A 13,049-nucleotide genomic window follows, 5' to 3' on the forward strand; every position below is an offset into this window, starting at 1 on the left:
TCGGCGAGTGGGACAGCTTCGGCAGTAGGGACGTGGCCAACGCCTCTCTCTCGTCCATGGTCGCCTGCTTGCTTGTGGTTGTGGACTACCTGAAGACAACTGCTCCGATCGATGGAGGCGCAGCCGGCCGGGGTCTGGTTACATAGCCATGCGGTCGGCGACGACGACGATTCGGAGCGGGAGTCCGTGTCGGAACCGAGAAGAGAACGTCAATCTAGCTCTCTACTGCTTCTCGCTGCCGCGGCGTCCGGACACCTCAGCGTTGCTTTTACTCCTCCACCTGCGCACTTCGAGAAAATGGACATTAAGCCATTCTCAAAATATGGTTTCGCTGGAATGCCATCCCGAAACAGCGATTTGCTAAAATGCCAATTTGAACCACGCGCCCACCGCTATTTTGCCATCTTCTGCCTTTTAGCCATTTTTCATTCCATTTTTAAAAATATAGAGGATGAGGAGATGATTTTGCCCCTTCGGCCCCGACGGAAGGATCACAGGGTCGACCATGAGTGCGCTCAGATCGGGCACACGAACTCAGCCGGAGGTGGTTCCTCCTCTACCGCAGCCATAGTCGACCACGCCGGCGAGTGGGGCTCCGGTACCGGTCGAGGCGGGGGGCAAAAGTGTTTCTCCATCCTTTACATTTTCGAAAATGAAATAAAAAATGGCTAAAATGGAGAAAATGGCAAAGTAGCAGTGTGCGCGTGGTCCAAATTGTCATTTTAGAGAATCGCTGTTTTGACATTCTATCGTATCCGTGTTTTGAGAATGGCTTAATGTTCATTTTCTCGCGCACATCAGCTGTTCATCCAAATGCTTGGCACTCGTTCGCTTGCTAATTTGGTGGTTTTTCCATGTCACAGACGAGAGCGCAACCAAACATGGGATGCATAAACCCTAAACCGGCGCCGTAGCCGTGGACGACGACGCTCGCCGCCGCCTTGGCGTGGCGTGCAGGTGCAGCAGGCAGCAGCAATGGCAGCGCGCGAGTGCTCGACGAGACGACGAACCGGCGCTTCTGGTGACCCGAGCTTGTGGGCCCAGTGGCCCACATGTCAGCGAACGAGGAAACCGTGGCCCAGCTGTCAGCGCCTGACTGCACGAGTGCCCGGCGCCTCCGCGAGGTGAGCATGACGTCATCGAGAGCACGTGCGGCCCCACCTGTCAGCGAGCGGGACAACTCCTTTAAATGGCGGCCGCCTTGGCGCCGGGAGCCGCAGAGGCGCAGACTGTGATCGCCTCCCTTCCCCTCCGCTCTCCCCTCGCCGGAGCCCCGCCCCCGCCGCTCGCCGGAAGCAATGGACCGGTTCCACGACGGGCATCACGTGTGGCTGCGGAGCCGCGCGCACGGCCTGTACCTCCACGCCGACGCCGACGACGGGAGCAGTGTCTACCTGCACCGGGTCCGAGCGACGGTGCGCGCGGCGTGGGCGGTGCAAATACTCCGCAACAGCGACTCCGGCGGCGGCCAGATGCTCATGCTCCAGAGCGCTGCCAACGGACGGTACCTGGCGGCCACGACCTCGGCGTGGGCGGCGGCCGCGGCGCGGTTTGGCCTCGGCGGCAACCGCGTCACCCTGCGCGACTTCGACCAGAACCCGATGCACGCAGCCGGCTGGTTCCCTATCAGGTCGGGATCCGGGGACGACGTCCTGCTGGGTCACGCCAGCAACCGATGCCTCCGAGCTATCGACAGGCGGGCATGGTGGGGTACCAACGAAATCACCGTTGTCATGTCCGACGGCCCCTGCACACCCTGGGTGGTGGAGGCCATCCCCCCGAGAGATTCCATACCTCGCCTTCCAAATCCTTCGGTGAACACGTCATGCGCTGTTAGCTGATTGCATGAGTTGGGTTTTGCGATCAATTTGTTGATGTTTTCTTGAATCAGAGATTCAGAGGTTGCAGATTGCGGGAAATTCTTTGGTTCTGATGTTGTCGATGTTTCTGACTCTATTGCTAATCATGAGTTCTGCTTTGTTCATGCGAAAGTAATTCTTGGTAGCATTTTAGGTCAAGCTGTGAATTCTGTATTTTACATTCGTAGGGGGAGCAGAGCAATTCTTGGTTCCATGATTCCATCTGTCAGGTTGCCACTTCTGTTTTTCAATTCTTGCTCCTCCGCACTTGCTTCCTTCCAGGGTTCCGTTCTTGGTCAAAGATTTTCTTCTCAGCGCCGTTTAAAATTTTTTGTCCACTCTATGAATTCTTCTGGGCTCCAAAATTTATTTCGGTACGGTTCTTGAAAATGGCAAGATCACCTGATCAACACGGCCAGATGACACCAAAGATTGTTTGCTTTTCTTGAAAATTGTAATGGATTCCTATATGCTATCTTGTTTGCTGCAGTCCGCAGTTGACATTATGCGGGCTATCCGGTTCGTGCGAGCAGAGCGAGCATTTCCTGATGAGAGTTTCCCCCCAGTCGGGTGGGGTTGTTTCCACTTCACCGGAGTGTCATTGTTCAAACTGAGGATCGAACTGGCAAAGAGGTTGGGCTTCACAGTGGTTTCTGACGTCATTATGTGTGTTCGAGGGGGCTTATTTGGACGGCTGACTCCTCTGTTTACCGATCTACCTTTCAACAATGTGACCATGGAGATCATTGTTGTCACAGCCGGGACAATCGGTAAGATTTCCTTTTTATTACCTCTGTACGGCCATCACCTTTTCTTGTGGAGACAAATCAGATTACTATCCACGGTATTCCTGTAGAGTCGGTCACTCATAATGTTGGTGCTGCTGCATTTTTCATGACAAAAAAAACTTCTGTAATGATACCATCAAGTTAGTCGAAACTAAAAACTTCTGTAATGATTCCATCAAGTTAGCAGAAACTACTGTTACTGCTTTTAATCAAGTCTATACACTTGTCAATTTGTCATCAGGAAACTGTACACATGTATACTTAGGAGAAACTTATCTGAATATTCTTGTAGATAATGAAAGGCAGTAGTTGAGTGAAAATAGTAGGCACTAAGATGTAAGAGTTTGGTTTGTGGATTTTCAGTCTCTGTACAGATGCTAAAATTTGGACTGAAGCCATGTCATCGTCAGGAACAGCCATTTTTTTAGTTGCATACATTGTACATAATCATGCTCAATCTTAATTCGGAAAAGACTGGTTTTATATGTCCTCATTCCAGAAAACTCGGTTGCATTTTTGTTTATTTCGCCCTGGTATTAGTGTTGAGGGATTTAAGCCCCTATTTCAGTGAGCTCTTGTCATCCTGAGAAATGGGGCCTTTGATTTAAGACAATCTTACATGCGTTGTGCGTACTTAATTGTAAAAGATTCACTTGTACAGTAGTACCATATCAAGATACAATACAAAACTATGTCAGTTTAATAATGACACTAGTTTCTGTTCATTATGCTGGTTTATATATGATGTTTATCTGACGTCTGAATTGAACGGTTTGAGAATTGCAATATCTGTAACTAACCACCTTACTGTTATTTCTGGTCCTTTTTCAAAATCAGCGGCCAACGAGTTGAGATTCCCCAATGTTGATGCAGTCTGGAGGAAGACAGAACTACAGGAGCAGAACCTCTGACAGTTATTTCACCATTCAGAAATTTTTTCGCTGCCTCATACCGAATGACAGGAGTAGGCCTTATGTTTTTTTTTCCCCATAGATATAGATGCAGAAAAAAAAACCATCATCTCGTCTGTTTCCCGGTTGTTAGCTATGGAACAGTATGCTTTGAAGTTTAGAATGCCTGAACAATTGTGCACGTTCTGACATTTGCTGTGGTTTCCGTTGTTATCTGTATGATATGAATGATCATCCACACATTTGCAGGAGTGAAATGTTATGCTCAAGTCTGAATACACGGGAACTGTTTCATACTCCTTTCATATTTTTACGATGTCGCTAACTTTTTGTTACATGTTTAATTATTTATCTTATTAAAAAACTGTGCAAATATATGAAAATTTGACTAAAAAAATATGTTTAGAATAAATCCAATCACAACAAAATAATTGATAATTACAAAAGTTTTTTTAATAAAACGAATGGTCAAACGCATGATAAAAAATCAACGGTGTCATATGTATTAAAACATGAAGGGGTATATAGGAACTATTTCTGACATTTTTTCTATGGTTCCTATGTTTCTATACATAAGAATTGTTCTGTCCATGTATCTGCACCAAAAGGCAGTCCATAATGAATTTTGGATGGCCATCATTAGCTGCAGTGTTTTAGACTAAGCAAAATCAATTCAGTGTTTTAGTCATTAGCTGCAGTGTTTTAGACATGGCAGCTTTGCACAGACTATTTGGATCTCATCTAATCTACTTAGATGTACGGTACACAAGAGTAAATACAACATCAAAATCAATTCAGTAGTACTAAAGCTACATGACTAGTGCGGTGGCGGATGGCGAGCGCCGCCACCACCACCCACCGCCGCCCGGCACGGCGTCGGACGGGACAAACCCCGAGCAACCGCACCGCTGTTCGCCCGCCCCCCGCCCCGCGGCTGGACGGCTTCCAGTAGTCCAGTGATGTTCGCCGCCGCCGCGACAGGAGGAGTTCAGTTCGACTCGCACATGAGGTGTTCGTCGAAATGCCCTGGGATTCATTCTCCGGCTAATCTACCTTCTTTTGATGCCGCACAGAAGCAAACAATCCGAGCGACCATGGAGTGCATTGTCTTCGCCTCTGCTTCTTTCCGGCGCCGTAGCCGTGGACGACGACGCTGGCCACACCATGGAGCAGCACAGCAGTAGCCACTAGCCAGTGCTCGACACCTCCGAACTCCCGGTGAGGTCAGCATGACGTCATCGAGCATGTGGGCCCACGGGCCCACCTGCCAGCCAACGTGGGGGTGCGGCCCCACCTGTCAGCGAAGGGGTGCTCCTTTAAATTGCGACCGCCTCGGCCTTGGCGCCGACGGGGAGCTCCAAACCGTAACCGTCGCAACGAACCAAGAAACCAAGAGCAGAAGAGCCGGAGACCCCCCCCCCCCCCCCCCCGCCTCGCCTCGCCGGAAGCAATGGAGCAGTTCCACGACGGGCGCCACGTGTGGCTGCGGAACAGCGCGTTCGGCCTGTACCTCCACTCCGACGAGGACGGGAAAGGTGTCCTCCTGCACCGGGACCGCGCGTGCTTCCACGCGGCGTGGGCGGTGCACATACACCGCCTCGACGGCGGCGACGTCCTCATGCTCCACAACGCCGCAAATGGGCGGTACCTCGCGGCCACGGCCTGGTGGGCGGCGGCGAACGTCGTCAACCTGCGCGACCTCAACGAACTGCCGTCGCTCACCGTCGGCTGGATCGCCATCAGGGCCGGAGGCGGGGACGACGTCCTGCTGCGTCACAGCAGCGGGCGCTTCCTTCGAGCTAACGTCAGCAGGAATCCCTTCAGCTATGGCGTCAACGTCTGCGTCTACTCGTTCGACAGCCCCAGCTTGATGAGGCACTGGGAGGTTACCGCCATTCCCCCGAGAGATTCCATACCTCGCCTTCCACGTCCTTCTTCGGTGAGCACGTCATGCCCTGTTCCATTTCCTGGTTGGGTTCTTTGGGTACCAATTCTTGATCTTTTCTTGTGTCAGATTGCTGCAAATTGTGTTGCTTCCGTTCTCCGGGATGCAATTCTTGGTTCTGTTCCTACCAAAGTTTCCGCATGTATTGCTAATCTGCTAATCGTGCGTCCTATCCTCACGGGAAAGTAATTCTTAGTAACATTTTAGCTCAAGGTCTCCATTCGTAGGGGGGAACTGTTCTTGGTTTCATCTGTCAGGTTGCCACTGCAGGGTTCTGTTCTTAGGACGGTTCTTGGAAATGGCGACATCACCACTGCATTTCCTTCTTGATATGTTCTCTTGGTCCTCGATCACTACGTGTTTGTAATGACTTCCTATAACCCATCATCTTCTTTGCTGCAGTCCAGACCTTGCATCAATCTGCGTCGCATCTCGTTCGTGCGACTATCTTATGATGATCATGCCTGGAGAAAGATCTGGTTCATTGGGAATTCTGTTTTCTGTTTATGGAACCAGCTGGCGGAACGTATGGGAAACGAACTGGACCCCAACTCCATTATTTGTGTTCGAGCGGGCAACTTTGGACGGCTAACTCCTCTGGTGACCGATCTGCCTCGCAACAATCTGAAAATGGATGTCATCTTTCTCGTACCTGATGCAATAGGTGAGATATGTATACCTGTGTATGACTGGTTGTCACCTTGTGTTTTTGTGGCTAGTGTTATTCCTCATGTGGTATTCCTTTAGTCATGAATCTCTTCTGATGTTGTGCACATTGCACTGTGCCAGATCAGTCATACTGCTGTTGCATGTTTCATGACAACTTCTGTACCGCCTTCTATCTAATGAACTGCTATCAATAATGTCCTATCTACTTTACCTCAAGCAAAATGTATATATGTTTTGTTAAGAGAAACCTACCTGAAAATTCATGTTCATAAGAAAATAAGTAGGAATTCGGAGTTTCGGCTGTGAATTTTCAGTTTGTGCACGGATGCTTAATGAATATGGCCTGAAGCTCTAGTTTCGTGATTCAGAACAGCGACTTGTTAGCTGCATACATATATTTGTGCTCAATCCTGATATGGAAAATACTGTTTCCATACACCAATCCTTAGTTCATAAAATTCAGTCGCTCCTCTTGTTATTGTGTCTTTTTAGTTGTGTCAAGGAATACCATCTTAGTCAACTCTTTTCTTTCTTTTTTTTCAACACAAACAAGATATTTTCCTTATTTAAAGATGAGACATCTGTCAGATCTTTTCAGTTTAATAAATGGGAAATTATATAGTCCTTGTGTACCGCGAGGTACCAACTTTTTGGTGTAAAATTCTAGGAAGAATTTTATGGTCACTAAAAAAGTATATCGACATATCAAATTTTTAGCGTAATTTTTGTATCTCAAGTATTTAGTACCTTGAGATACCGAAGTTTTACACTAGTAAATGTGTTACCTTAAGGTATCTTCTCAACAATGGTAAGATTGTTCAAAATGATATACTCAAGGTATCTAGTAGGTACACTAAAAAATATAGTACATCAAGGTACCATTTTATGGATGGTAAAAAAACATTTAATAAGAAGGGTCTTTCATTTCAGTCTTACATTCACTAAGAGCTTGCCCTTACTGTAGAAAAGTTCACTTGTACAGCTGTATTATATTATACAAATATATAATGGACAACACTGTCGCAGTTAAATCACGGCACCAGGTTCTGTTCAATATGCTGGTTTCTACATGAATTATCCCTTTTATTTACCTGTTCGTTTTCTTCTTTCACAAAAGGGTGACCCTAGATGTTTTTAGATGGTTTCTGAATATTGAATGGCTTGTGAGTTGTAGCATCTGTAATTAACCTGTCTTACTGTTTCCTTTGTCTCTTTGCAAATTCAGGTGTTCTTGGGTTGACATGCCCCAACGTTGATGCCACCTAGAGGAATACAGCACTGTAGGAGCAGAACCTCTGACAGACACTTCATTCATCTCTTCAGAAATTTTTCCTGCTTCAGATCGAATGCCAGAGAACTGGATGTCTTCTTTTTTCTCTTTGTTGATGTAGGCTCTTGAAGGGAAACCCTTCTGTTTCCCGGTTGTTAATTAGCTATTGGCCACTATGCTAAGAGGTTTACAAACTGCTATAAGCAACTAGTAAGTGGAACCATTGCACATTGTGAAACTGTGAAACTTGCTGTAGTTTCCATGGATATGTATACGATAGGAGTTAATATCATCCATACATGTGCAGAATGAAACGTTATGCTGAAATCCGAATACAAGGCAGCTCGTTTTCATAACCTGTTCACTGTATTTTCATACATATGCACTACTGTTTTCTCTATGGCAATGCATCCGTGTGCCAAAACAAAAAACACAAGGCTTAAGGGTTGGTCATGTTTATATTTTCCTTTTTGGTAGAAAATTTAGCCCCAAATTACAGTGCCATTTGGGGGCTGCAGCGCTGTGATTTCTTCTGCAGATCAAGTGTCTGATTACAGTGCCATTTGGGGGCTGTATGCTTTGGCCTTATTTATGTTCTGAAACTTGCAGACTGCTTCTGAATGCTGAAGGCCTAATACCATTAAGTACAAGAACATATACCTGAACAATAGTGCAGTGATCGATATTGGTTATAGTTTTGACCTTCATCTCTGTGAACAAGTGCAAGAATGATAGATTTCTAGTTGGGCTTTCCCCCCTAAAAGGCCAGTCTGTCTAGTTGCTACTTCTGAAGTTTGTTATGGCTACCTGACAATTCAAGTACCGCAGTCAAAATTTTCAAACCTGGATTTGAATTATGGAATGTGGATCGTAGTTCCATCACGTATGCTAAAATCTCTGCAGGGAGATATCATTCTCTGTGTTTGTTGTCGTTCTAGCTACAGTACAACAAATAGTGCTTTTTCTTCAGCTTGTTGAAGTTACCTGTTGCCATGGTTGAGCCGTTTTCTGCGAACTGTAATGTACATTAGTCTCCATTTGGGTGCAAATCTCCCAGTCCAAAACCATGACATTTCAGCAATCAGAATTGATCACCATAGGTGTTGCTCTGAAATATCAATGAAAATGCAAATCCAGATTCAGCAGCAGTACCAGAGGGCACAAGAAAGTAAAATATGGTTATGTTAACTGAAATTATCAGCAAAGGGCGTTTGGTCTAGTGGTATGATTCTCGCTTTGGGTGCGAGAGGTCGCGAGTTCCATTCTCGCAACGCCCCTTTTTTTTCGCCCTCTACTTTCTTAAAAATTTAAATGCTGTCTTGTTGCTGCATTTTCCCGTATTTTCTTTCAGTGCAGCGGTGCTGACTTGTTGCAGTTCTACACTCCAATTGTGCAGAATTCTGAAAATCCTTTTTCTACTTTCCATTGAATGCTGGCTTGTTGCAATTCTACAGAATTCTGAATCTTTTTCTATTTCTCTTCTGGTGCGGGCTTGTTGCAATCTACAGAACGCTGAAGCCTTTATTTTTTAATTAGTTTTATTATTATTCTATGTTTAATACTCCTAATTAAGATTTAAACGTCTTATATGATAAGAGATTTAAAAAAAATCACTAAACAAGGAAAAAGCTCAGGCAGTCAGGCCTCAAGCTTGACTGCTTTGTCTGCCACTTACCCCCTAACCCGCGAGTCTGTGTGCCGCCGGCGCCGATGGAAACCGCCGCGGCGCCGCGCGTCCAGGCCCTGGCCGACGCCGGCGTCTCCCTCCTCCCGGCGAAGTACGTCCAGCCGCCCGACCTCCGCCCGGACCCCTCCCACCGCCGGGCTCCGACCGCCCCCTCCCTCTCGGTCCCCGTCGTCGACCTCTCGGCCGCCGGGGCGGGCGACGCCGTCCGCCGCGCGTGCGCCGAGTGGGGCGCCTTCCACGTGGTCAACCACGAAGTCCCGCCGGGGCTGCTCGACGCGATGCGGGGAGCCGGGCTCGCCTTCTTCCGCTCCCCCATGGAGGAGAAGCTCCGGTTCGCCTGCGACCCGGCCAGGGGCGCCGCCGCCGAGGGGTACGGCAGCCGCATGCTCGCCAACGACGACTCTGTGCTCGACTGGCGCGACTACTTCGACCACCACACCCTCCCGGAGTCCCGCCGCGATCCCACCCGGTGGCCCGACTTCGTCCCAGGCTACAGGTGATTACTGATCAGTTCATGCCTGGAATAATTGCAATACAAATTTTTTGCATGCTTGAAATCATCGAGAGAAAAATCAGAGTCAATGTTCAGATGCGATAACAAGTAGAAAGTGGGCAAGGAAAACAGTGAGGTATCCTATTACAGTTTGGGTTGTCTCTGTTGTTGATTCGAGGTTCAGGTTCACCTTAGATGAATATTATGTCATGCAGATGATATGATTATGAGACCTAATTTTGTGCTTTCATTTGAAGTCCTGTTCTATAGTTCTATATGCGTGTGTGAAGGATTTAATGGGGTGATGTTGCATTGCATCATTTCTGTGACTAGTCATTGCATCGAGAAAAGAATAACTCAAAACATCTTGTGTCATTGTACAACGTGCATATCTATGACCATGGTCCACGGAGTTCAATAAAGCTTCCATCATCTTAAAAATGACCATAGTCCATCACATGATCTACGTTTCAATAACAGATAAGCTAACAACTTAATGTTTGCAGGGACACTGTTGTGAAATACAGCAACAACATGAAAGATCTCGCTCAAAAATTGCTGCGCATCATCTCTGAGAGTCTGAACCTGCCACCTTCTTATATAGAAGAAGCAGTGGGAGAAGTTTATCAGAATATTACTATTAGCTACTATTCTCCTTGCCCACAGCCTGATCTTGCACTTGGATTGCAATCTCATTCTGATATGGGTGCGATAACGCTTCTAATACAAGATGATGTGGGTGGTCTCGAAGTATTAAAGGATGGGATGTGGCTACCTGTTTCTCCTTTGCCTGATGGGATCCTTGTAATTTTGGCTGACCAAACAGAGGTAATATTCCTTCACATGCTTTGATATATGCTTCGCATTGTAGTGCTATCTAATGAGAAATCAGTATGCTCCAAACTGCCAAGTATGTTTTGCTACTTTGGGTGAAATCATTACATGTTATTTTTATGGTACAAATGATCTGCTAGATGTTTTTGACTCTTTAAGTAGTATTGATCTGGCAACTCAACTTAGTTTCATTATAGAATGCAGACTTAAGATGGGAATCTGGTCCTGTGATGTTTGTTTCCCTACTTGTCATTTCATTATAATTTCGTTACTGCAATCCAAATGCTCCTCATGTTGTTTACCCTTCTCTAGATCATAACCAATGGAAGATACAAAAGTGCTGTGCATCGAGCTATTGTCAATACTGATCATGCCCGCTTGTCAGTAGCAACATTCTACGATCCATCCAAATCCCAGAAAATATGGACTGCCCCACAGCTTGTGTGCAAGGAGCATCCACAGAAGTACCAGGATGTAATATATGGTGACTATGTCTCATCTTGGTATAGCAAAGGCCCAGAGGGAAAGCGCAACATTGATGCCCTCCTGATCGAGCAATAAAGCCAGAGGCAGCATTATGTACACAGAATATAGACATTCATGCGTGTTGTAATGCTGTCCAAGACTGTCAATCTTGATTAATAAAGATAATAACATCGTGCAATTTGAATGGTTCCTGGTTTTGAAGTTTCTATGATTCATATATTTACTTTCCTTGAAACAAAGTTCGCAATTGTGATTTGTGGAAAGCTGACCATCACATTGCAATCTGACATGAGCACAAGAAAGACGAAAAGACACTGATTCTTGACATCTATATATTGCTAATATGATCATTCTGTTTAGTAATCCTAGCTTCCTGTAGACTCAGCTAAAGTAGCTAGGTAGATTGTAGCAGGAACATTGCACTGGTGGCTGGTCAGCTGGTGGTAGTACGTTTCTTCTTGGGACTGGTGCCATTATGCTGCAACCTCTCAACAGTCACCAGTCACCTCTGCATCATGCTCCTGCCGTCATTGTTGAGGTACAACTGCACTCATGCTTATTTCAAATAATGTACATACTTCTTACATTTCATTGATGTGTTGTTGTAAATTTTTTATGATATACAATCACTTGCAGAAAAAATTTCCATGGAAACCATATGGAGCTCTTTGAGGTAAATTAATTTTCGCTACCAGCTCCTTTGAAAATCTCTTTGCATCAATAATGTAGACCTGCAAAAAAGATGTTTAGTAGTTAAGGCTATGCATGGAAAACAAGTTGAAGTCATGCCATATGCTTGCTGTACCAGTTAATAGTCTAATGAAATTTAAATACCTGAGATACATTAATTAACTCATCGTGGACATATGTTATTATCCATCCATCATCTTCATATATTCTGTTTCCCTTTGCAACAAACTGAACTCCAGAGCAGAAGTTTTTCTCTTGTAAAACATGGTACTCCACTGATTTCAATTGTTTGTTTTCCTGGGGTCATTCTGATACTTTAGTCGTCTGAATAAAGTCATAAACAAAACACTTGATCTTTTTTGTGTGGTATTTGCCGGGAATGCCCCGGATTGACCTTCCAATTTCATTAAGATTAGAAAGCATGTACAAAGTTCATTACAGCTCAGCATAGACGCTGAGCCCGTCTAAAAGCCGAGGCACACCCATCTTCGCTGCAATGCAGCCTATAGACTAGACACTTTAACCAACTCTCTCCCGAAAAATAGCCGCTTGAAGCCACATGGAGATCTCATCCCTGATTACATGGAAGAGCTGCAGCGCACAAACATTCATATGCAGCATATGGGATTGCATGAGTGTCTTAAAATGAACAAACACATACTGTGTAACATGTCACAACACAAGCAATTAAAATGTCAAGAACAGCTATATGTTAGTATCTCTATTGTTACTCTTATTGGTGAGAAGATGACACTCAAACTTGGGGCAATTTTCTGTTTACTTATCACCAAATGTCATGCACTTCCCGGGGAGGGTTGGATACATATTTATAGCCGCCTACTAGTCTAAAAGATGCTGTCCTAGAGCATCTCAACAACCTGTCCTAGAGCATCCTAACCACCTGTCCTAGAGCATCCTAACAACTTGTCCTAGATGCTGTCCTAGCAACTAAAAGCTGAAAAACAAGGGTAGGACACCACAAGACCAAGACCAAACAGCCCAAGACTTATTCCTTCATTCTCCCCCTAAGTCTTGTGCGTCGTCTTGTGAGAAAGTTGAGCCATCCCGATCCGAGAGCAAAGCTCAAGGAACTTGATCCTACCAAGGGGTTTGGTAAGCAGATCCGCAAGCTGGTCCTTGGTGTTGATGTAGCTTGCCTTGATGCTCCCTTCCTCCAAGCAGTCGCGAATGAAGTGGTACCTCACCCGGATGTGCTTGCTCCGTTCATGAAAAACAGGATTCCTTGCCAGGGCCAGAGCGGACTTGCTGTCCACCCTAAGCTCCACCACTCTAGTGTCTCGGCCGAGGAGATCACCGAGCAGTCGAGCAAGCCAGAGTGCCTGGGTCGAAGCAGTGGAAGCCGCTATGTACTCGGCCTCGCAGCTGGATAGGGCCACCACCTGCTGCTTGATCGACT

General features: G+C 46.1%; 3 protein-coding genes and 1 non-coding gene across 4 annotated transcripts; all 4 read left to right on the forward strand.

Annotated features, from left to right (window-relative positions):
- Positions 1 to 1,298: 1,298 nt before the first annotated feature.
- Positions 1,299 to 3,814, forward strand: LOC102705539. Its single transcript, XM_006656606.3, has 3 exons — positions 1,299 to 1,814; positions 2,350 to 2,629; positions 3,485 to 3,814. Exons 1-3 carry the CDS (start codon positions 1,299 to 1,301, stop codon positions 3,556 to 3,558), a joined length of 870 nt encoding a protein of 289 aa, XP_006656669.2. The 3' UTR covers positions 3,559 to 3,814.
- A 1,164-nt stretch (positions 3,815 to 4,978) lies between these two features.
- On the forward strand, positions 4,979 to 7,781 carry LOC107304386. Its single transcript, XM_015838300.2, has 3 exons — positions 4,979 to 5,497; positions 5,906 to 6,167; positions 7,398 to 7,781. Exons 1-3 carry the CDS (start codon positions 5,009 to 5,011, stop codon positions 7,436 to 7,438), a joined length of 792 nt encoding a protein of 263 aa, XP_015693786.1. The 5' UTR covers positions 4,979 to 5,008; the 3' UTR covers positions 7,439 to 7,781.
- Positions 7,782 to 8,647: 866 nt separating this feature from the next.
- TRNAP-UGG lies at positions 8,648 to 8,719 on the forward strand. The gene has a single exon. It is a non-coding gene; the product is annotated as a tRNA-Pro (tRNA).
- A 363-nt stretch (positions 8,720 to 9,082) lies between these two features.
- LOC102705823 (probable 2-oxoglutarate-dependent dioxygenase ANS) lies at positions 9,083 to 11,160 on the forward strand. Its single transcript, XM_015837973.2, has 3 exons — positions 9,083 to 9,625; positions 10,129 to 10,450; positions 10,769 to 11,160. Exons 1-3 carry the CDS (start codon positions 9,153 to 9,155, stop codon positions 11,015 to 11,017), a joined length of 1,044 nt encoding a protein of 347 aa, XP_015693459.2. The 5' UTR covers positions 9,083 to 9,152; the 3' UTR covers positions 11,018 to 11,160.
- The last annotated feature ends 1,889 nt before the right edge of the window (positions 11,161 to 13,049 follow it).

This window comes from Oryza brachyantha, chromosome 6 (genome assembly GCF_000231095.2).
Source record: "Oryza brachyantha chromosome 6, ObraRS2, whole genome shotgun sequence".
NCBI classification, from domain to species: domain Eukaryota; kingdom Viridiplantae; phylum Streptophyta; class Magnoliopsida; order Poales; family Poaceae; genus Oryza; species Oryza brachyantha.

Coding starts and splice junctions, on each gene's coding strand:
- LOC102705539 (XM_006656606.3), top strand. CDS start 1,299: ATGGACCGGTTCCACGACGGGCATCACGTGTGGCTGCGGAGCCGCGCG. Junction 1,815..2,349: donor CTCGCCTTCCAAATCCTTCG/GTGAACACGTCA, acceptor TGTTTGCTGCAG/TCCGCAGTTGACATTATGCG. Junction 2,630..3,484: donor TGTCACAGCCGGGACAATCG/GTAAGATTTCCT, acceptor TTTCAAAATCAG/CGGCCAACGAGTTGAGATTC.
- LOC107304386 (XM_015838300.2), top strand. CDS start 5,009: ATGGAGCAGTTCCACGACGGGCGCCACGTGTGGCTGCGGAACAGCGCG. Junction 5,498..5,905: donor GCCTTCCACGTCCTTCTTCG/GTGAGCACGTCA, acceptor TCTTTGCTGCAG/TCCAGACCTTGCATCAATCT. Junction 6,168..7,397: donor TCTCGTACCTGATGCAATAG/GTGAGATATGTA, acceptor TTGCAAATTCAG/GTGTTCTTGGGTTGACATGC.
- LOC102705823 (XM_015837973.2), top strand. CDS start 9,153: ATGGAAACCGCCGCGGCGCCGCGCGTCCAGGCCCTGGCCGACGCCGGC. Junction 9,626..10,128: donor GACTTCGTCCCAGGCTACAG/GTGATTACTGAT, acceptor TAATGTTTGCAG/GGACACTGTTGTGAAATACA. Junction 10,451..10,768: donor TTTTGGCTGACCAAACAGAG/GTAATATTCCTT, acceptor ACCCTTCTCTAG/ATCATAACCAATGGAAGATA.